The following is a 23,611-nucleotide window of genomic DNA, read 5'->3' on the forward strand; positions in this document are numbered from 1 at the left end:
GTTCAGTCCATATTCCCTAATTTTGCTTCTCACTAGGCGTGTACCAGAAGCACCTCTGTTTGTCTGCACTAAACTTCAATTATTCACCCTCATCCAGTCCATTACTCTCAACAGGCCACCTTTTTTTGATACCGCTGGGATTACTTTTATAAACAATTCTATATCATACGCATATTATGGTGGGGAGTGGGTAGAAAAAATTGTTACATGGTGCCTCCCAGACCTTTATTAGTCTTTACTTCAGAACTGGAATTTGGCAAATATGGAGTCCCCATTCTAGAAACAATGTTTTTATATATTGTTTAACAACCAGGTGCAGTATATAGATCTTTGACAAATCATTGTTATGTCCTGATTAAAAATGTGATGGTATGAAAAAGGGTGCCATCGTGACACAATTAAACTTATTTACAATGGAAACACTAGAAAATTACTAAAGATTTTTCCTCCAGTGAAATTATGACCTTCAGGCGTTTCAATAATAATTTTAACACTGAACACTTGTTTGTTAGACTTCTTTTCAATTAAAAGGAAATAATGGACATACTGACACTATTGTCCTGAAACTCAAGCAACTCCTTTGTCATATTAGACTTATTTGAGCCCAAAAGATACATTTGAGGCAATGTTCCATTTGTTTAATATAAATAACATACTGACTAGAAACCATAGGTTTGGAGCCTATCCAGCTAGGCTCTTCTCCATTAAACAGTGTGTTTTCAAAGGTACAATTCATTCGGGACTGCTCTCTTCTCTACCCTTGGACCACTGAAAATTCACATTGAGCAGAATTTGGCTTTCACACTGCAAATCATACAGCAGAATTTGTGCAAAAGGAGGTTTATAATGGACTTTTTGAGGCTGGAAAAAATTAACACTTTCATGGAATAATAGAATCTCAGGCCCGTTACAAACGGGCGTAAATATGTCCTGGGGATGTACTAGGGTGTAGGCAAAGTGCATGCCTTACGCACCACACCTTAACCCTAGTATGTCACCCGGACATTACAAAAATGGCGGGCCCATTTCCACACGGGGGCCCGCCATTTACGACGTCACAAATGCGCTGCCTCCAAACGGTGGCGGTGCGACGTGATGTCTTTGCGCCATATGAGGCGCATAGAGCGCTCTTTCCGCGGCGCACGAAGGAGCTCCGAAATGGAGCTCATTCTGCGGTTTGCGTCGCTGCGAGCGCAGCTTAAGGCTGCGCCAGCGACGCAAAAGAGAAAGGGGCCCAAGCGGCCCCTTTTTTTCCTCCTCCCCGCCGCCGTCGGGGTCCTTGGGATGAAGCCCCAAGGAACCCTTTCCCAGGCCGTGGGAAGCGGCCTTTGCTTTGTTTCCCCGTGGCCTGGAAAAGCGGCGGATCGGGCTCGGAGGCTGCCATTTCTGGGCGCTGGGCCCCGATCCGGCGTGGGAGGGAAGGAGCGCTACCAGGCCGCCCCAAACGGGCAGTCTGTAATGCCCCATAGAATCGTAAAGTTGGCAGAGACCGAAGGGCATCCAGTCCAACTCCCTGCCATGAAAAAGAAATCTAAATCAAAGCATCCCTGACAGATGGCCATCCAGTCTCTGCTTAAAGCCTGTAAGGAAGGAAACTCCACTATTACTTCAAGGGGTGTATTCCACTGTCACAGGGGAAATAACAGGAGAGGCAACGGTGTCATGTGATAAGCTCCAAATAGTGCAGTCATCCTGTGCTAGTTATAGCTTTATTTATATAGGCACTGTAAATTTACACCAGTGTGTACTACAATTTTTTTTAATACGACGGTTCCCTGCCTCAGTCTTACAATCCAAAAAGACACAACCACAAAAGGAGAAGGAATGGTGGCGGGGAAGGGGATCAGGTCCAGCGTTCTTCTCTCCTCTGATGAGGCCTGGACCAAGCAGATGGACTGGAGGGAGGGCTTCTTCTTCTTATTAAGGGTAGCCCAATTGCGCTGGGCCTGTCTTTTCTCTCCCTCAGTCTGGATGGTGTCAAATGCCATGGAGGGAGGGTCTTCTTCTTGAGGGTAGGCCCAATGGCACTGGGTTCCAGTATAGTTTCCAATATACCTTGTCTTGTTGATAAGGCTCTTGGTTTATTCTTTGTCCTTTTGAGTGTTGTCCCCTGAATGGTTTGGGAAAGACCGTAGCCTGTTAATGTTTTTTTAAAAATTTTATTAATATTAAAAACATACAATAAAAATTCACTCTCAGGCCGGCGGATGGCAGCTATGGAGGGAGAGTTCCTTCCTTCAGGCTGGCCCTGATGGAGCTGGACCTGCCTGTGAACTCCCTCTCGGCCGGCGGAGGCAGTTATGGAGGGTTGGGTCTCCTTCCTTCAGGCTGGCCCTGATGGAGCTGACCTGCCTGGTGAATTCCTCTCAGCCGGGTGGATGGCAGTTATGGGGCGGAGTCTCCTTCCTTTAGGCTAGCCATGATGGAGCTGGCCTGCCTGGTGAACTCTCTCTCAGGCCGTGGATGGCATTATGGAGGGCGGAGTCTCCTTCCTTCAGGCTAGTCTGATGGATGTGGACTGCCTGGTGAATTCCCTCAGGTTCTTGTTTTGTTGTCGTTTGTTAGATTGCCTATTATTTTTGGCTTTATCTTTCATTATTTATTTTTAAACAGTATATTTAATGTAATTCCCAGATAACTTTATTATAGGGGTAGCTTTAAAATGTCTTAAAGCAAAAAATAATAATGTACACGTGTTTTTGTGACCTGTGTCCAGTGAAGTGATAACATAAGCATGATTCTTTTTGAGAGATCTTTGTTGTCCATGTCTCTGCATCTCACACACAACACAGTGCACATGGTATTCCATTCACAATTTACATGTCAAAAGCATAAACTATACTCCAAGGGAGTGTTATTCCCTGTCACAGAAAATAACAGGAGAGCAACGGTGTCATGTGATAAGCTCCAAACTAAGGTGCAGTCATCCTGTGCTAGTTATAAGCTTTATTTATATAGCACTGTAAATTTACACAGTGCTGTACATACAATTTTTTTTTAATACGACGGTTCCCTGCCCTCAGTCTTACAATCCAAAAAGACACAACACAAAAGGAGAAGGGAATGGTGGCGGGGAAGGGGATCAGGTCCAGCAGTTCTTCTCTCCCTCTGAGGCCTGGACCAAGGCAGATGGACTGGAGGGAGGGCTCTTCTTCTTCTTAAGGGTAGGCCCAATGGCGCTGGGCCTGTCTTTTCTCTCCCTTCAGTCTGGATGGTGTCAAATGCCATGGAGGGAGGGCTCTTCTTCTTGAGGGTAGGCCCAATGGCACTGGGTTCCAGTATAGTTCCAATATACCTGTCTTGTATGATAAGGCTCTTGGTTTAATTCTTTGTCCATTCTGAGTGTTGTCCACTGAATGGTTTGGGAAAGACAGTAGCCATGTTAATGTTTTTTTTAAAATTTTATTAAATATTAAAAACATACAATAAAGATAAAAAAATTCCATATATCAAATATAATCTAAAATAGAAATATAAGTATTACAATGTTCTCCTCCCTCCTTCCCGACTTCCTTGATTACTGACTAATTTCTAACATTATCTGCTATTTTCCCTACTGAACTCTAACTAGTCCTATTACTACTGTTGATTCTTTCAAGTTTTCTTGAATAAAATAATCTTCATAGCCTTCCGTATTAACGACTATTCATTATCCCTGTTTTTACTTAACCTAATAAACTCTAAGTGTTTCTTCTTATCTAATTCTTATATACCCACAATTAATATCACAACCCTATTTATAATTCTAATTTTAAAATAATCAAAAATATTTGTTATTGTTATTATTATTATCTCACCAAGAAGTAACTAACTTTACAGCAACATTACCATCACATATCTGTCTATCACATAAAAAACCATTCCTATTTTTACTCTATACTCTATACATCCTCTATAAAAGTATACATCTTATCTTCCTTTAAATTGCAGAAAAGGATTTTATTCTTCTCTATGTAGAGAAGTCATATATTTACCTTGTGTTGTTGAATATTACATTGGAATAATTAATAATGCATATTGGGTGGTGGCCTCACTCTGTGGAATATAGGCTGCTGGTGTTTTGCAGCCTCTCTTATTTTGCAGATATCTGTAGGTTAAAACATACAAACAAAAAACAAACAAACAAACTACTTCATTTATATACCTCTTCATACCGACCTAGCAGTGTCTAAGCGGTTTACAACGGTAAGCTAATTGCCCCCAACAATCTGGGTACTCATTTTAGCGACCTCAGAAGGATACAAGCCTGAGTTGAGCTTGAGCCCTTTGTCACCAAGTTTGAAATAAAGAATGCCATCATGTCAACTCAGATCAAAAATACCTGTTTACCATACAGAAAATATCCCTACTTTGGGGATACATACTTTCTTAGCTTTATACAGTGAGATATTTCTGTCGGACATGCTTGTTTACAGAAACAATGTTATGTCATATATTATGCGCTATAGGTGAATATTATGTCTTGTAGTGGTTCACCTTTGTCTTGTCTCTAAAGTTTCCAGCTGGGAGTTTGTCAACTTGGAATAATGATGCTTAAAGTATTTAACAATTTCTTAAGCAAATACTAGTAAAGGATTCTTTTCTTTCTGTAGTCACAGAAAAAGTATCTTTCTTTCTTGCATTAGCAATTCTCAGTGTATAAATGCAGATGGAGGAATAGGTTCAGTCTGACACAAATTAGTTGTGACTGTTAAGAGAGTTGATTGTACTTCTCATTCATTCTAGTTTGTGTTCAGTTGTCTTTATTGACAGATTCTGTAAGAATGTGAGAGAATTATCTAAATACGTTCCATTTTATGTAATTGTCTCTGAACTAAAGACTAAATCTTGAGTGTATCACACTAATAACACCTGCACTATTCTTAGCACTATTTCTTTTTATAGTTTTCCTCTAACAATAGTTGGAGATTAATTATTTATGCTCAAGATAATCATGACACCATCCAAAAATGACATCAAATAATTGGGATCTAAGCAATTGTTACCTTTGGGGGGTATTTCTATTGGCTCTTTATTTAAGGTTCATACATAGATTTCTCACAGGAAGGCTAATTAATTACATTAATTATTTACATTCTGCCCTATACACAACTATTTTAGGGCAGCACACAATAAAATGAATTTGAATATGTGCTCCGTGATTTCAAGTCATTTCTAACTTATGGCAAACTTAAGGTGAACGTGTCTTGGGGTTTTCTTGGCAGGATTTGTTCAGAGAAAGTTTGCCATTGCTTTCCCCTGAGACCGAGAGCATATGTCTTGCCCAAGGTCACCCAGTCGGTTTATATGGCCAAGCAGAGAATTGAACTCTAGTCTTATAAAATGTGTTATAATAAATTACACACACATACAAAAGATACACACACTTTTTGTAAGTATTTCAGACAATATAAAATTTTATCTAACAGTATCTTTCTTTCTTTCTTTCTTTGCATTTATACGAGTACAGCTGCATTCTGACATACCATCTTTGCCTTTGTCTTCTCCATACAGAATTCCCAACTTGTGACCCTTTAGTTCATTTTATGTGCCAAAATGGAAGATGCATTAGTAGCAAGTGGCATTGTGATTCAGGTAAGAACCAAAAATTCATCTCCAGTCCTCCAACTGGATTTTTGCAGATTTCTCTTTCTCCTCAGCCTCTTGCAACATAGTTCATCTTATTTGGCAGGGTCATCTGCTCCTCAGGAAGCAGTTTTGAGAACTGGTTGACTGCTGTTGGTTGACTGCTGTTGAGAGGAAAGAGGGAAATTGTAACTGTACCCTCTTTCACCAGAAGGCAACCCAAAACTAGAAAGAATAAGTGATTTCACCATTTCTTCAGCACATTTCTTTATGAATAAGTAAAGTGAAACCCTATCCAGCCTAGCCTCATAGTTCCAGCATGTGGGCTTGTGTCACTCACCCTGCCTTTTTACCCTCAAGATCTCACCCTGCATCTGGTACTCAGGCTGACCATTGTATTGGACAAGTGACTTTGTGGATCAGTGAGTACAGTGTGGTAAACCATAAGCCATTTTTGCTTTCAGTTGTTAAATGTAAATAGTCAGACACAGTGGGAGAAAATAAAAGCAATAATGTTGTATTTTATCACAACTAGGTTAAACACGAACTCCCTGAATTCTTTCCTCTTTTCTACCCCCTTCCCAATTCTATTTAGATCTTATCTTTCTAACTGATCTTCACCCTTGCTGCATCTGCACTGTAGAATGAATGCAGTCTGACACCACTGCCATGACTCAGTGCTATGAAATTTTGGGATTTGTCATTTTGTGAGATATTTAGCATTCTCTGTCAGAGTTCTGGTGTCACAAGAAAGTACAAATCCCAGATTTGCACAGGATGGAGCTGTGACAGTTAAAACTAAATCAAACTACATTAATTCTGCAATGTGGCAGCAGCCTCTATCTCTGATTGGTCTGATTAACTCTTTTGCAGGCAAGCCTTTAGTGGTCACCCTTTTCCCCAATAGGTCCCCTTTACATCATTCCAAAGCTGTGATTAGTTTGCTCCAGTCAGGCTTTACTCAGTTTCTCCCTTCACAGGGAAGTACATATGCTTAGAATGCCATAGAATTGAACTGCTAACCCCCACTTTCCTACTCACCCCACCTCATCCTGAGCCAAAAATTGAATAAATAGATAAATGGATAGCTTGGGTCAACCTTTGAAATATTTCATATTTGCTTTTGAATGAATGGCACATGCCTTGCTTATTTGCAATGCATTCTTACTCAAATTAAATTTTTGTTAGTAGTTTGTGTTTTAAAAAAGATTGCTGCATGACTGTGATTTGATATTTTAAAATTGCAGCTATTTCTTTAGAGGGGCCCTTTTAAATTGGAGGAGTGTTTTTTAACTAGAGCTACTGCCTACCTTCTTCCAGCTTTCCTAGGCTTTCATCTTCTAGCAAAGATGGAGAATTTATGTAGCCCTGTAGGTTTGCTGGGAATTTTGCAACTCTTTAATTGAGGGGGTCGATGGGAGGAGACTTATGGTACTTTTTGATAAGGTGGCTATTTTTGTTGTCTTCTTTTCACTTTAAAGAAGGACTGGGTACATGGTAAAGTGTGATTTTTCAGTGACATTGTACAGAAAAAAATGGCTTCCTCTGAAAAGAATCTCTCCTTTCAGAGAGAGAGAGAGAGAGAGAGAAATCAAAATACTACATACCAAATTTCATGAAGCAACTGAAAAATGAGCCTTCTCAGTTTGACACATCTATAATATATATACATGGAGAAACTGGCCTGTATATTAATGATAAAGTCAATCAAATTTTGACCCTAAGATTTACATTCACAATTCATGAAGTATTGTGTAAAACAACTTAATTGGCTTTTAGCATAAATGCCGTCATACCAAGAGCAGATTTGTTCCTAGGACATGAGCAGTCATGAAGCTTAAATATGGCATCCAATTATTTGAGTAGTTACTGGAACATCATGTTTAATTAAATAAAACTGTGGTATTATCAGAACTCTCCTCTTTGCATTCTAAAGGACTAATCATTCTCTTTTTGGAGAACAGAGACACCTTGAAAAGGGACAGACAGATCATTACTGTGGCAATTTTCACAAAGACAAATAGTTCAAGCTTCTTGACTTGAATTGCTTGATGCACACACTTTATTGAATAAAAATCCTGTTCATGTTGAAGGAAAGCAAAACACATGCAATGTGAGAGATATAAGCATACTCAGACACTCTTAATTACTGATTAAGAAATATGCTGTGAATCAAGTGTGTGTGTGTGTGTGTGTGTGTGTGTGTATATCTGTAGCATACATTGCATTCAAATGTAAGACTATTGTGTGCCTAATATATATATATAACATTTCCTTTGGTGAATGTGCATTAACTTATTTCTCAAAAGGAGGGTGAAATATCTTTTCAGCCAGTATTACATTAAACTGTTGTTTAGAGTAAATTCATCTTGAATTCTACATTTTGCTGGTAGCTCATAAGAAAATTTGAAGCATGAATACAAATATGTCTACATGTTTACAGATGATGACTGTGGTGACGACAGTGATGAACTGGACTGTGTCCATTCATGTCCTGACAATCAGTTCAGATGCTCCAATGGCAGATGTACTCCAAATCACTGGGTCTGTGACGGTGACAATGACTGTGGAGATTTCAGTGACGAAAGCCAACCAAATTGCACGAAGGAAGGTTGGTATTCAATATCTCCCTCTCCACCTTTGGGCAGATCGCCACAGGAGTGTGCATGTTGCCTAAGGCCAAATAACATACTGCTTTAAAGATTTAATTAGCCATCTTAAACCCTCCATGATCCAGATTGGTGAGCCTAGCTAGAATTTATATTGCCAAGAGGTACTCCACTAGATCATCTTTCTGCTCATAATTCATATCTTCCATGCAGGTGATAATTGATACAATTCATTTTTCCATCATTGTGTTGAATGCTGTGGGTCTTATGTTATTTATTTATTTATTTATATAGGTATTTATACCCCACCCTTCAGCCCTAATGGCTCTCAGAGCGGCTTAGACTTATTATTTTTAATCAGACAGTTCCCTGCCCTCAGGCTTACAATCTAAAAGACACGAAACAAAAGGAGAAGGGAATGGTGGAGGGAAAGGGGATGAGGTCCATCTTCGCTAGCCCTGACCCTGGACCAGCGATGGATTGGAGGGAGGCTTCGTCTTTCTTCCAGGCTAGCCCTAATGAGCTGGACCTCCTGGTGAATTCGCCGCTCAGGCCGGTGGATGGCAGTTATGGAGGGCGGAGTCTCCTTCCTTTAGGCTAGCCATGATGGAGCTGGACCTGCCTGGTGAACTCTCTCTCAGGCCGGTGGATGGCAGTTATGGAGGGCGGAGTCTCCTTCCTTCAGGCTAGTCCTGATGGAGCTGGACCTGCCTGGTGAATTCCCTCAGGGTCTTGCTTTGTTGTCGTATGTTAGATTGCCTATGATTTTATGGCTTTATCTTTCATTATTTATTTAAACAGTATATTTACTGTAAGATTCCCAGATAACTTTATATTATGGGGTAGCTTTAAAATGTCTTAAAGGCAAAAAATAATAATGTAGCACGTGATTTTGTGACCTGTGTCCAGTGAAGTGATAACATAAGCAGATTCTTTTCTGAAGAGATCTTGTGTTGTCCAGTCTCTGCATCTCACACACAACACAGTGCACATGGTATGCCATTCACAATTTACCATGTCCAAAAGCATAAACTATATGTTAATACCTGCTGTAATGCATTATCAGCTTAGTGGTCTTTTTGACAAAAGACAGTAATGCTGAACCTAGTTCCCTCCATGTCAATAGTGTCTTCTATTTTTAATGAAGGAAAAATTCAGGTTTCCTTTGTGAAGGAACATACTGTAGGGTTAAAAGTTTTAACCCCCAAATTTAGCCTCAGCCTCATAGTTTTCTCTCATCCTGATGCATTTTGTAGAAAACATTGTAATGTAGGAACTCATGATACCAGCTACTTACTTTCATTTAGTCTCAATAGTGCTACAGGATCCCTTTGCATAATGATTTTCCAGAATAGCAGAGCTATGTCTTTGAATTCTACAGCTTACACACTTATACTGATATAGTGATCTCTGTCCTACATTGTTGCTACTGAAATCTTTTAAACTCTTGCTAATTAACTTTTAATTGTGTGTTGTCCTCTCAAATTCAGTTTAAACTATGGCAACAGGGCTAGCAGTTTATGTTTTTGAAATAATTTTTATTGCATTGTATAAAAATATGATATATACATTGGCAGCAGAACTATCCAAATGATTTACACAAAGTTTGATATCATAAAAGAACACTCTATGAGTATTGAAACACTTTACCTGAAAAGTCTTTCACATTTTCATACATATGGAAATGAAAACAATAGATTTATTGAAATATCACTATGCAGTTTCATGCACTATATCCCTTGCAATGCAGTACAAGTGTATTAATACATCACAGCACTAATACAGCTGAAAGCAACTTCAATTACATTGCAAGCTAAGTTATATAGCTAACAGTACCCAGTGATCAGAGCCACCATGGTGTAGGAGTTTGAGCATTGGACCATGATTCTGGAGACCAGGGTTCAAACCACCACTTGGCCATGGAAACTCACTGGGTGACCTTAGGCAAGTCACATTCTCTCAGCCTCAGAGGAAGACAAGGGAAATACCTGCTAAATAAATCTTGCCAAGAAAATCCTGTGAATGTTAGTGTTGCCATGAATTGAAAATCAAACAATTACAATCTAATAGCCAAATCCACTAACTTAGTAAAAAAATAGTATGCTGTACAACTGCCTGTAGAAGAAAACTGAGCTTGTAGACTCCCAAGGCCCTTTTAGAAATCAGCAGTCCACATCCCAGATTCTCCCCAACTTCACCAAACACCTTTTGTTGCTAGGGCCCTCCAGGAGTGGTGATTTTGGACTGGTAGAAACTCCCTCCCACCACCACCACCCCCAAAAAATCACACACACTCCAAAACAAAACAAATCAAAACTAGAAATGACATTGTCAGTTCTGGTTTTGTTTCCCACAAATGCTGGGGCCCGGGGCAGATGATGGGGCAGTATCCCCACCAAAATCAGTCTAGAACTATTTCTCTTTAGAAATATCACCTTTCACTAATTTTGTTTCTGCATAAAGCAATAAATAAAGCAATGCATAATATTAACATCTGCTCTGAGAAAAATACTTCAGTTTTTAAAGAGTATTTATTGTTCAGTAGTTTTTTGCAAAATAAATAAATAATGTGCATGCTTGCACATGCATGTTTGAGTGTTTCCAAATAAAGTAGGATTTTCTGCACAGGAAACATTATTTTCTATGCTGAGCATAATATTTATGCACACAAATATTTTGAGCAAAAAATTCTATTTTTGGCACAGATAATATTGCAGTTGGAGTCATATTCTGAACAAAAATCACAAATGTGTTTGTGTGTATGTCTGAATCTGCGCATGTGCGTGTGTGTGCATACAAAAGCATTTTCTACACAGGAAATGCCTTTTCCTACAGTATTATTTTCTTCAAAAATATACTGTTTTCTGTCCAACAAAACAAGCCTTTTTTTCACAAATATGTCCCAAACTGCAGATACCTGTTAGTCGAGGATTCTCCTCATCACAGTTTCCTCATCCTTAAGAAAAATGTTATTTCATAATTTTTCATTTTTAAAAAAGTTCTTTCTATCCCTATTTCCCACATTATATTTTTAGTGCAAGAATACTTCAGGTTTGCTTTGTGAAGTGACATATTGTAGGGTTAAAGTCTTAATTTTTTTTAAAAAAACCCCACCACATTTAGTTTCAGCCTAGTAGCTTTTCCTCATCATGATGCTTTTAACACTAAAGAATAAATATTTAAACATTAAAAACAATGTAAATTATTAATAGACATATGTGTTTACCCACAGGGTATAGTCTAGCTTGAGGCTAAACTGTCTTTGGAAATATAATTTTCAATACCAGCCATAAAAATCTGGTTTGCACATCTTTATAAAACTTCATTAATCCTGTGTGTGCAAACAATACAATCTTCACTGCATTATTAGTTATCCACTTATGGAAAGAGTGGTATTATATTAAAAATAATTTGAATAGGCTCAGTCTGAATAAAATCTACAGAGTGATTGGATCTATTTTTAATTAGCTAATTGAATTAGCTTTAATTAATTTCATTAGCACATTCTAAACATATTCCTTCTTTCCATCTCTAGCTGAGGCACTCAAATCATCCCATGTTTACAACTTTTAAAAAGGGAATTACATTACGTATTTTTAAAAAGATAAAACACATGGAGGGCTGCAGGCAACAAGTTAACTAACCAAAGAGAAATTGAAGGCTTTCATGGCCATCATCCATAGTTTTTTGTGGGTTTTTCGGGCTATGTGGCCATGTTGTGGAAGAGTTTATTCTTAACATTTTGCCAGTATCTGTCGCTGACATCTTCAGAGAATGCTGGCATGGAGATATGTGGCCCTTGGTTGAGAGGAAGTGATTTACATGTTAATCTTTGTGTTAATATGTTGTTGAATGGCTAGGCCTTAGGGTATCTATTTAATTAGTGATCCATTGTCTGCTGGGAAATGCCCCTCGCTGGGTGGTTTTTCTTTGCACTTGATGAGTCTTGATTTTGGTATTTTTCAGGACTGGTAGCCAAACTTTTATCCTGTCCTTTTCCCAGTGAGATAAATGCACATTTAACTTTAAAGACAGGTCTTACTGTATTCACCTGTCTGCAGCCCAACTGCAGCCCTATCTTATCCCGCAGCTTTTCGAGGACAGGATTTTCCTGTGATTGAAAAGCCATGGGATAAGCCTGGGTTGCAGACAGGCTGCAGATGGCTGCAGGCAGGTGCATGCTATAAGACCCATCTTTAAAATTAAACACATATTTATCCTGTCGGGAAAAGGACGAGATAAAAAACCCATGTGATAAACTTCTTCGGAACTTGCTATTCTTGCTTTTAGTAATTCACTTGTGTGGGCTGCTTCCACAATGTTGCCATATAAAATTAAGACTTTTGTAAGCATAGACAATCTACATTAGCACCAGATATTGCTGAAATAGAACAAAAGTCTTAGTGCCACTTACGTCTTGCATAATTTAAGAAACAAAATTGTTGGCTCATGCTGGAGATTGTTGTCTGAATTAAGAATAAAGTCATGGTTAATATCAAATAGGCAGGGAAATGTGGTTGACTGCCTCATCCAAGTACAATTCTGTACCAGTTTTCACCATTTTAGCTTCCTACATAAATTGATGGTTACATGAGGTGGACATTTGCATATTAGTGCTTGATGTTCAGGAAAAAACAACAACCTATGTACAACTGACTTTTGTTGTTGTTCTTGACTGCTCTCAGGTTAATCCTGACTCATGGAAACCCTTTGGATGAGATATCTTCAAGACTCTTGTCCTACACAGCTCTGCTTAGGTCCTGCAAACTCAAGCGCATGTCCTCCCTGATTGAGTTCTAGCGTGCAACCTTCCTCTCTTCCTTTTGCCCTCTATCTTTCCGAGCATTATTGACTTTTCTAATAATTCATGCCTTCTCATGATGGGTCCAAAGTTTGACTGCCTCAATTTGATAATCTTGCCTTTCACAGAGACTTCAGGTTTGATATGTTCTAGGACCCATTTGTTTCTCTTTTTGGCTGTCCACAGTATTCTCAGCAGTCTTCTCCAGAACCACATCTCAGTTGATTTTCTTTGTATTGGCTTTCTTCACTGTCCAGCTCTCATATCTGTACGTGGTGATGGGGAATATGGCACTCTGGACAATTCTGATTTTAGTGCTCAGCTGTATATCCTTTAAGATCTCACCTAGTTCTTTCATAGCTGCCCATTTCCCATGCCTAGTCTTCTGATTTCTTGACTGCAGTTTCCATTCTGAACAATGTTTGATCCAAGGTATGGGAAATATTTAACTACTATTTCCTCATTGTCTATATTGTTGTTGTTATTCTGTTTATTTATATCCCCCTTCCTTGAGTACAAGGCAGCTAACAAAGTTTTAAAAAGAATTAAGCAATTCAAACAATTAAAAACATTACATTATTAAAATTTAAAATTTAAAACTCTTTAAAACAAAAGCAAAAACTAAGCAGCATTCGTGACATGTGGAGGCCTGGCGGCATAAAAATGTCTTTACCTGCCGTTGGAAGGACAGCAGAGATGGAGCCATCCTGATCTCCTTAGGGAGGGAGTTCCAAAGCTTGTGAGCAACCACTGAGAAGGCCCTCTCTCTTGTTCCCATCAAATGCACCTAAGAGCGTGGTGGGACAGAGACAGGGCCTCTCCCAATGATCTCAGTGCTCTGGGGGGCTCGTGCAGGGAGACACAGTCCTTCAAATAGACTGGACCCAAGCCATATAGGGCTTTATAGGCCAAAACCAGCACTTTGAATTGTGCCTGGAAATGGACTGGCAGCCTTGTTACAACAAGGGAGTTATATGCTCCCTGTAGCCAGCTCCAGTTAACAGCCTGGCTGCAGCTCTTTGGGCCAGCTGATGTTTCTGAGCACTTTTCAAAGACAGCCCCACAGGCCAGTGGCCAAAGGGTTGAACAGGAATCCCCCAGCACCACCTTCTGAGAGCGCCCCTACAGGAACGTACAGAGCCACTGTAGAACAGTGCCTCCAAGACCCATACCATAGAGGCAATTTAGAAGGATAATATGGTCGATGGTATCGAGAGCTGCTGAGAGGTCCAGCAAAACCAACAGGGAAAAACTCCCCCTGTCCAGTTCTCTGTGTAGGTCATCCACCAAGGCAACCAAAGCTGTTTCTACCATAACCAGTTATAAAACCAGACTGACATAGATCTAGAGTGTGTGGTGGCTTCTCAACTCCAAGAATGCCTGGAGTTGAGAAGCCACCACATGTTCTAGCACCTTGTCCAAAAAATGGAAGATTGGAGATTTGGCCTGTAGTTATCTAGTGCAGTAGGATCCAGGGAAGGTTTTTTCAAAGGTGGTCTTACCACAGCCTCTTTCAGGTGTTGGGACCCTTCTTTTCTGTAAAGAGGCATTAATCACTTCCCTTCCTCACTCCACCAGTCTTCTTTTTGTCTGTTTAATAAGCCAGGAAGGGCAAGGGCGTAGTATACATGTAGTGGCTCACCTCTTCAAGGATCTTGTCCACATCATCAGGCTGCACAAATTGAGTATCCATATATACTGGACAAGCAGGAGCCAAGGTTAGATCCACTGACACTGTATCAACTCTAGCATCTAAGTCAGAGTGAATCCAAGTGATTTTATCAGCAAAATGGTGGGCACATTCTTCATAGCAAACTCCAAGGTCATTATTTTATGTTTTCTTTATGTTCAGCATTACACTTGCCTTTGCACTTTCTTCTTTGATCTTTCTTAGTAATTTTTCCAAGCCTGTGGGAGAAAATCCTATAGTAGTATGGTCATCTACATATCTTAGGGTTATATATATATATATATATATATATATATATATATATATTCCTTTCTCCTATCTTCACTCTTTCTTCTTCTGAGTCTAAATCTCCTCTTCATATGATACTTTCTGCATACAGGTTGAATGATAGGGTGATAGGATGCATCCTTACCTGACCCCTTTGCCAGTTGGGAACCACTCTGTTTCGCCATATTCTGTTCTAACCATACCTCTTGCCCTAAGTAAATATTTCTCGTTAGGACTATCAGATGTGGTGGCACTCCCATGTCCTTGAGATCCAGACATAGCTGTTTATGATCTATACAGTCAAACATTTTGCTGTAGTCTATAAAGCACACACTGATTCTTTTCTAGGATTTTTTAGCCATTATATGTTTGCAATATTACTTTGGTTTCCAGAAAACCATAATGCTATGGAATCCGGTCAGTTCCATTACAATTTAAGGGAATATTTTAGGAATTAGTGTATTTTCAAATTTTAAGAGATATTCTAAATCCTTACATGCTGTACTCTCAAATATGATGTATGTAGCACTTGAAGACCCTACTACACTGAGAGGCCCTGAAGCACAGATTCATCCTTGCATTGCAACTCAATGTTGGGATGGCTTTTAGTGAGAATTGCGTTAAATTGCCTCAGAGTAACATCATAGATTAGTAGCATGAGACTTCAGAGAGAGCTGGGAGCAATTACACTAGAAAAACCTGGCAAAAGGTAAATTTATGATACAGGGATTTTTCTTTCTTTTCTTTCTTCTTTTTTTTTGTAAAACAACCTGAGTTGCCCTTGAAGGCTCCATCTGTTTTGAGCTCTCAATGGGCAGTTAAAACAATATTGTTCTTAATGTCATTTAATGTTTGGAACTGTTCTGTTTTCATTGTTTGTTTTAAAATTACATTTAAGGATTTTAGACAATTTTGAAAGGTTTTTAAAGAGTATATTTAAAAGCTTTTATTTGTTATGCATTTCCTTGGGAGCTCCTGGTGGGTGAAGTATTTTGTAGTTTGGACTTGTTTAGAATAGGCTACTTAGCTTTCTTATCTTGTTTCTGTTTCATTGTGCATACTTCTGATTGTCTAACTCTGTGTGTGTGTGTGTGTGTATTCTATCTGTTTTAATCATTCTAATAAGCATATGTCAAAGGAAGGAGATGCATGCAGCTGGAAGACAGGCTGATGCTCTTAAGTTCAGTGCCTAACTACTCATGTCATCTCTGAGAAACAGTGCTTGTTGCTGCTTATGAAATGGTGATCGCAGTTGCTTGTTAAAGTAAGCTCAGGGGCATCAACAGGAGATGTAGGGCCTGAATAGATAGGCCAAAATAAAGCTGACACGTTTTAAGAGGCCAGAACTTGTGTCAAAGCTGCACTCCAGTCCTTAGGACTGGAGCGTGGCTTTGGTCCAGCTTCCAGCCTCTTAGGACGATGCAGCATTTAAACAGCATACCTCCAAAGTGACCTAAAAAGCTTTATTTTGGCCTGTCTGTTCAGGCCCTTAGATTGCATCAACACTGCAGAATTAATGAGGATTGAAACTGCTTTAACTACCATGGCTCAGTGGAATTTTGGGATTTTTAGATTTATGAGGTATTTAGTCTAAGCAAAGAAGTCATGAGAAACTCCCTCAATCATAACAATCTCTTTTTTAAAATTATTTTCATTAGAAATAGCCTCTCTTGGCAGATGTGGTGGGCATGAATTTCAGTGCCATCCAGATGGAAATTGTATTCCTGAACTCTGGCATTGTGACGGAGAAAAGGACTGTGAAGATGGCAGTGATGAGAAGTACTGTAATGGAACTATACGCCCTTGTGATGATAAGACTAAATTTTCCTGCAAGACCACAGGTACCAAACAATCCTCATAACCCCCTTCCCTTTAACCCTAGAGATTTAAAACCGTATATTGCTTCTTGAGTTGTAGCAATGTTTCTTGGGAGGGTGTGATCAGGAGCCGAGGAGTGGAAGGTAGGAAAGGGGGTTAATTGTTTTCCTCCCTGCTGTTAATTTCAGGGGCTCCTTCTCCCCATTCTGAAGGTTGCTTTACAACTTGGTTAACTAAAATGGAACTGGTAAATCTAGGGAGACATTAATATCTATTCAAATACTCAGGAATATTTTTAAGTATCTGTAAAAAACAAACAAAAAAAAAAACCAAAGTATATGTTGTATCTAAACTGACTGTTGCCTAGAGAACATCAATTGTCTTTTATTTGTGTAGTTTATTTATTCTTGGCTCATATTGTGTCCTAACAGTTTATATATATATATATATATATATATATATATATATATATGGATCAGATTACAATAAAATCAGTTTAAGCCACTTAGAATTTAAAACAATAGGAATAATTCTGACAGTCTAAAACATTTTAGAGAATCAAACTGTTTAGAAGTGAAATAATTGAAAAAGTTAAAATAACCATCCCCTCTGAATACAATAGGAATAACCTAAGTCAAATCATTAACTCAGTGCTGGAATGAAACCATTATTGGCACCAACAAGGGGAGGGCTTTTCATCTATGGGCTGCTACCAATTCAATAACAGTTCCTCTGTTTTTAACATCAAAAACACTCAAGACCAAAACCAAGAAGATGCAAGTATTACTAAAAAGCCACTTCTTTTAGCCCCTCTATTTTGGGCTCCTGTGACTCATACAACTGGGTTATCCTCCTCCTGCACAGAGCATCATTTTGAATGTTCAATAGTGTTCTAAAGAACTCACACAATCCTACCCATCCTTCCCTCTTTGCAGGGACGTAGCCGGGGGGGGGGCTTCTTGGGGTCTGGACCCCCCCTTCCTAAAATTCTAGCTACGTCCCTGCTCTTTGTGTCCTTCCCTTCTTTAGCAATTTGAGTGATGCTTCTCAGTGAAACTGCGGGTTTGGGTGGGAATCAAGCTGTAAAGCTAAGGGTGTGGGTTAACATTAAAAAGCTTGTGTAATAGTCCTAGAAAGTTCTGAATAATACACTGCACAGGTGCAGATAACCCACGTATGTGAGTTCACAGATGACCACTCAAAGAACTACATTTACGGATATGCAACCTGTCTATACTAATTGGATTTTCTCCTTATTAAGTCCATCTTTTCTATGGAGATAAGACTACCCTACCTGCTTCTGCCACTTCAGGGGAGATGGAAGTTATCTGACATGTGCTAGCATCACATTGGGCTTAGCCTTCTGAGTTGATCAGATCTTTCCCCTTCATCTCCCCCAAAAGCTTGCTATTGTATTTTCCCTCAGTGATTTCAGGACTTCAGCTGCATTTAATTGAATACAAATCAAATGTTGAGAATAAAATAATTACTAGCTTTAACAATTACATTGGAAAGTGTTCAGTTCACTCTGAGTTCCATAGAAAAAGAGTATCCCATAATACTATGAAGCTGTATTTACAGTGCTGACAGTCTTTAATAGATTAATAGTAATCTTTCCCCCAACTCTGTTTCAACAGCTCCTAATTATGTACTTGGTATGAAGGAAAAAGAAGCAGCTGTCAGCTGTAAATAAGAAAAGAGTATGGCAATCACATGCCTTTTGGTCATTTGTAAAAACAGAGTGACATTAATTGTATTTCTAAGCATGCCTATGAGCAACAATTAAGCTTCTTCAAATGGAATTTTAAAAGCTGTTATACCTATTTACGTGTGGTATGGCATTATTTTTGACATATATCCTTTCAAATTCAGCCAGAAAAGTTAGTGCACCAAAATCTATACAATGTGCTGATAGTTAACATGATCAATTTATTAGTTTATCTAAGTACCTCATTTTAAAGTAGCATTTCCTGCATTAAAAAGCCTTCAGGATCTTTGATTTACAAAGACCTACCCATCAACAATAGCCATGACTCTAGATATCTTAATGAGATATGCTAATATATGTGAACAGATATTTACCTGCTATTTTATAAATTGTAGTGACTTCAAGTTTACTTTACATATTTCAGTTTTAAATATAAAAAATAATTAATTGTAAAAGAAATATATCGTTATGGGCATCCTAAGGATTTTTTTAAAATTAGTTGCACATGAATGTTATTTTGTAACAGCATCAGCATCATCAGTTCATAGCTACTGTACTATTGTGACATGTGAGTATAGCCATGCACTTTCCTTGCTAACCCTGCTGTAGTTTATTCTCTCTATTTGTATTCTTGTATTCTTGTCATTCTTCACATGTCCAGGGTTATGAACTTTCAGAAACACCCCACTGCTGGATGATGAATGATGTAGACCTTTGTGCATAGCATTTGGGGGAAAGCACATTGGGGTATTGTTGGAATTCTGGAGCTAGGAAAATACATAAAAAGGAAAGAGAGGTTCTCTGAGAGACCAAAATAGAGGAGGACTAGTGGGAAATACCAGTATGACTGTTCCAGAGTTAGCCTCTATGCAGCAGACTCCTGACTTCCACACACAAAAAACTAGTATCTCTTACTTTATTTGGAAATAACAGCGCATTGCATACAAAGGATAAACTAGCTGCGAACACTGGCACTAGCAAGCAAATGCTGTTGGCAAGGGTGGGAGGGAGTAAAAAGAAGAAAAGATGGATGCAGATCAGTTGCAAAACCTAACTGAACAGGTTGTAAGATGAGATCCCTCAGAGAATAGTGGAATATCTATCTTTGGAGGTCTTTAAACAGAGGCTGGATGGCCGTAAGTCGGGTGCTTTGACTGTTTGTTTCTACATGGTAGGGGGTTGAACTGAATGGCCCTTATGGTCTCTTCCAGATTCTATGATCCAGTACCTTATCTCAATTCAGCAGTTGCCAGATGTGTTGAAAGCCTCAAAAAGTACAGGCCAAATAAGGCAGCTTCTGGCTGTTTTGGGAGCATGGTGCCAAATGATGCATACACCCAAATTGTCCAGTAGCTGCTTTGATGCTGTGCTCCAGTCCAAAAGAGCAGAGCAAAAAGGGATGGATTTGGGACTGTGGCAGCAGCTGGCTTCCAGAGCAGGCAATGTGGCCGCCACAGTCCCAACCTGATTGCAGCCGGAGTGGCCTCTGGCCTCTCTTTACCAGCCATGTGCTTTGGCTCCCACTACCTCCAGGCAACAATTGTATTATGGGCTTTGTAGTTAGGAGAAGCCATTTTTAAAATGAGAAACAACACTTTTGAAGGTGGCATTAACAAAGTTAAATAGTGGCAGCATCTATGCCAATCTGTATATCTCATGGTTTGCCCTAGAAATTGTATAAATGATGAGTTAATTAATAATAGCTTAAGTAATTAAATGAATCAATTCCCCATTTTTGTTAATAAGGAATTGATTTCCAAGTTTCTATCACTTGATGGTCAAAAACACACTGCAGAAACAGTCCAGTTTGGGACCACTTTAACTGCACTGGCTTGGTGCTAGGGAATTCTGGGAACTGTAGTTTTGTGAGACATTTAGTCTTATCTGTCAGAGAGAGCTGAGATCACAATAAACCACAATTCCTGGGTTTGCCTAGCACTGACCAGTTAAAGTGGTCTCAAACTGCATTATTTCTGCAGTGTATTTTGGACCCAAATTGTCTAAATAATTTTTCCAACCTAAAATTCCATGTTTGAGAGAGTGAACAGAGATCATGATTCACCTCTTCTGCATGTACAGAAACATTTTCCCTTTCATACCAGCCACCTTGGACCTAAATAATTGAATAATTATTCATTGCTTTCTTTAAAAAAATTAAATTGGTTTAAATTTGATTAATCTTTACTCTTCAGAAATGCAACCCAGTTTTGGCCTGAAAGTTGTAAAAAATCTTTATCTTTAGCTATTCTTTTTTTCCAGAATTATATTTGCTTTTTTAAACATATTTAAAAAGTTTCACCACTTATGGCTGCTAGTCACTATGTAAACTTATTTTTCCCCATAAATTCTCATATATATTTTCTTGTATGGAGCTGATGGCTCTCCTAGCAAAAACTAAAGTGTTTATCTTTATACATTCTGTTTATTCTTGTTTAGAACTGAAGTAAATATGGAAGACTGAAGTAGAAGAGGAACAAACTTTGCATTTTTAACACTGTACAAATATATAGTTTACATGTATCCCACTGTTAAAATATTTTATTACATCTATGCACTTCTGTTCCACAGAACTTTAAAAGAAAGTGCTGTTGCTTGTCAACTTTATTCTGAGTAGTTCTTTCAAATATATGTTGTTCTCTTATAAAGTGTCATCAACAAAAGAATGAAAGATGGCATTTTTGGAGTGTATCCTTGATTTTGCTTCAGATCTTATATTGTGTGTTCTCTTTTATTCAAGGGAGATGTGTTAGTAAAGCCTGGCTGTGTGATGGGGACATTGATTGTGAAGATCAATCTGATGAGGATAATTGTGATGGATATATATGTGGTCCTCCAAAATACCCTTGCGCAAATGATACTTCCATCTGTCTACAACCTGAAAAGCTCTGCAATGGGATAAGAGATTGTCCAGATGGATCTGATGAAGATGTTCTTTGCGGTAATTCATGTTTGATCAAACATATATATATATATATATATATATATATATATATATATATATATATATTTGTCCAGACCATCCTATCAATATGCATTTTCCCCAGAGGCTGATTTAATTTGAACATTTTAGTACTGTGTCTTTGTTATGGTGAAACATCCAGTGTCTCTAAAATGCATGTTATTCCTATGTTAGATGTTTATAAAAAGACTTATATATTCTGACTCAGAGATATCATTGTCACTATTCTTTCATGATTAAATATACATACAGTGCATGTACATAAATGATAGCAGAATTATGGAAGCCAACTTTGCCCACTGACTTTCATACAGAAGATTATCACACACGAACTCACCATGAGTGAATCTCCAGGGAAACATTAGGCAAGTGTGTGTGTGTGTGTGTGTGTGTAAGTGTAACTCTGAAACGTTTCCCCTGTGTTATGCAATCGTGAGCTCCCTCTAGTGTTCTGGAATTGTTCAGGGAGAGTGATTTTCCTATTAAGTCACTCTCCCTGAATGATTCCAGGAAGCTAAAGGGAGCTCATGATTGCATAATGCTGGGGAAGTGTTTCAGGGTTACACACACACACACACATGATTGCTTAACGTTTCTGCAGCGATTCACTCACCGTGAATCCATGTGCCATAATCTTCACAGTCATGTGATCATTGGTATGGTTCTCACATGCAAAGGCCCAAAGATTTCCCCCCACTGACATCTCTGATATTGCACTTGATCCTATTTAATATTTTCTCATTTGAGTTCATCATGTCATCATGTTTGCCTTGTTCAACCCTGAATCCTTATCTTTATTAGCAATGCTTTTAAACTATCCACAGATTTCATTAACTTATTCACTTTTTTTGTTTCTTCCACTAAGTAGGGAAATGTGTCTCAAATTGATCCCTGAGGAATTTTATGTTCTGTTTTTCTCCAGTGATAGTCTGCCATAATCTGCTACAAAACTAGTGATCTCTTATAAAATCATGTTCCTACTAACCTATTCAGTTGCACTGTGTGAAACAACAATTTCTGGTTTTGGGGTGTTTTTCTTTTCCAGATGAATGTTCACTTAATAATGGTGGCTGTAGCCATCACTGTTCGGTAGTTCCTGGAGGCAGAATTGTATGTGCATGCCCCCCAGGACTGTACTTGAGTTCAGACAATAAGACCTGCGAATTTGTAGATTATTGCTCTAAACACCAGAGGTGCAGCCAAGTGTGTGAACAGCATAAAAATACTGTTAAGTGCTCCTGTTACGAAGGCTGGAAGCTCAATAAAGATGGCGAAAGCTGTGCTAATATTGGTAAGTTTTCATTTACCATCCACTTGCTACTCTAGAGTTCCTCTTCTGAACATGTAAGGGAAGCAAAATATTGTAAGACCTATTTCCTTTCAAGAAGGAGCATGAGTTCTTGCTTGTTTTATTCTTAACTCTTAGATACCCAGCCCACAGTTTGTTTCAATAAGAATTTGGGAAGTTTATTTACAAGTTGCAATTCAAAACATGGTAGTACCGGTGTGAATACTAGTAAAGTATCTAGACTGGATCTAGGGATTGGATCTGCTTCCTTCTGGTCATTGGGGTAGTGGCTATGCTTTGGAATCAGACTGTGCCTGTAATGCTGTGTTATAACATTCAGTCTACCCATTGCAAAGCACTTTGCAAACACATTTGTGTTGCCTAGCTTTAAAATACCTGGGTCTTACACTGTGTTATGGGAGTATGATATATTGATTCAGGTCTGTATGAAGTGAAACATTTGATTTCAAAACAATCTAAAGTTATGCATTACAATCAAAAGCATGAAATAATGAAAATGTACTTGTGCACTGTACAAAATGTAGATGTAATCCCAGTCTATTATGGAATGAGGATTTTTCAGCATCTTTGAGACTAACTGAACTTGCCTTGGAGACAATTTCATGGTCCAAAAGGTGGAAGAGGCAACAAGGGGATCAGCTATTTTAGATCTGATCCTAACCAACAAGGATGACTTGGTTAATGAAGTGCAAGTGGTGGGATCCTTAGGTGGAAGTGATCATGTTCTCCTGGAGTTTGTTATACAGTGGAAAGGAGAAGCCAGGTATAGTCAGACACACATTCTAGACTGCAGGAGAGCAGATTTCAGTAAACTTAGAGAAATACTGGGGGCGATCCCATGGTCAGGAATACTAAAAGAGAAGGGAGTTCAAGATGGATGGGAGT

The 23,611-nt window shown here is 38.7% G+C and overlaps 1 protein-coding gene across 6 annotated transcripts in view; it reads left to right on the forward strand.

Moving 5' to 3' along the window:
- Positions 1–23,611, forward strand: part of LRP1B (LDL receptor related protein 1B) — a 1,051,820-nt gene that overhangs the window by 770,337 nt on the left and 257,872 nt on the right. For all 6 annotated transcript variants that reach the window (XM_042437575.1, XM_042437584.1, XM_042437621.1 and 3 more), the window contains 5 exons: positions 5,494–5,574; positions 8,009–8,176; positions 16,591–16,773; positions 21,196–21,396; positions 22,463–22,708. In XM_042437575.1, coding sequence (XP_042293509.1) covers positions 5,494–5,574; positions 8,009–8,176; positions 16,591–16,773; positions 21,196–21,396; positions 22,463–22,708 — 879 coding nt within the window. The remainder of the gene's footprint in view (positions 1–5,493; positions 5,575–8,008; positions 8,177–16,590; positions 16,774–21,195; positions 21,397–22,462; positions 22,709–23,611) is intronic.

This window comes from Sceloporus undulatus, chromosome 1, assembly GCF_019175285.1.
Source record: "Sceloporus undulatus isolate JIND9_A2432 ecotype Alabama chromosome 1, SceUnd_v1.1, whole genome shotgun sequence".
Lineage (NCBI taxonomy): Eukaryota > Metazoa > Chordata > Lepidosauria > Squamata > Phrynosomatidae > Sceloporus > Sceloporus undulatus.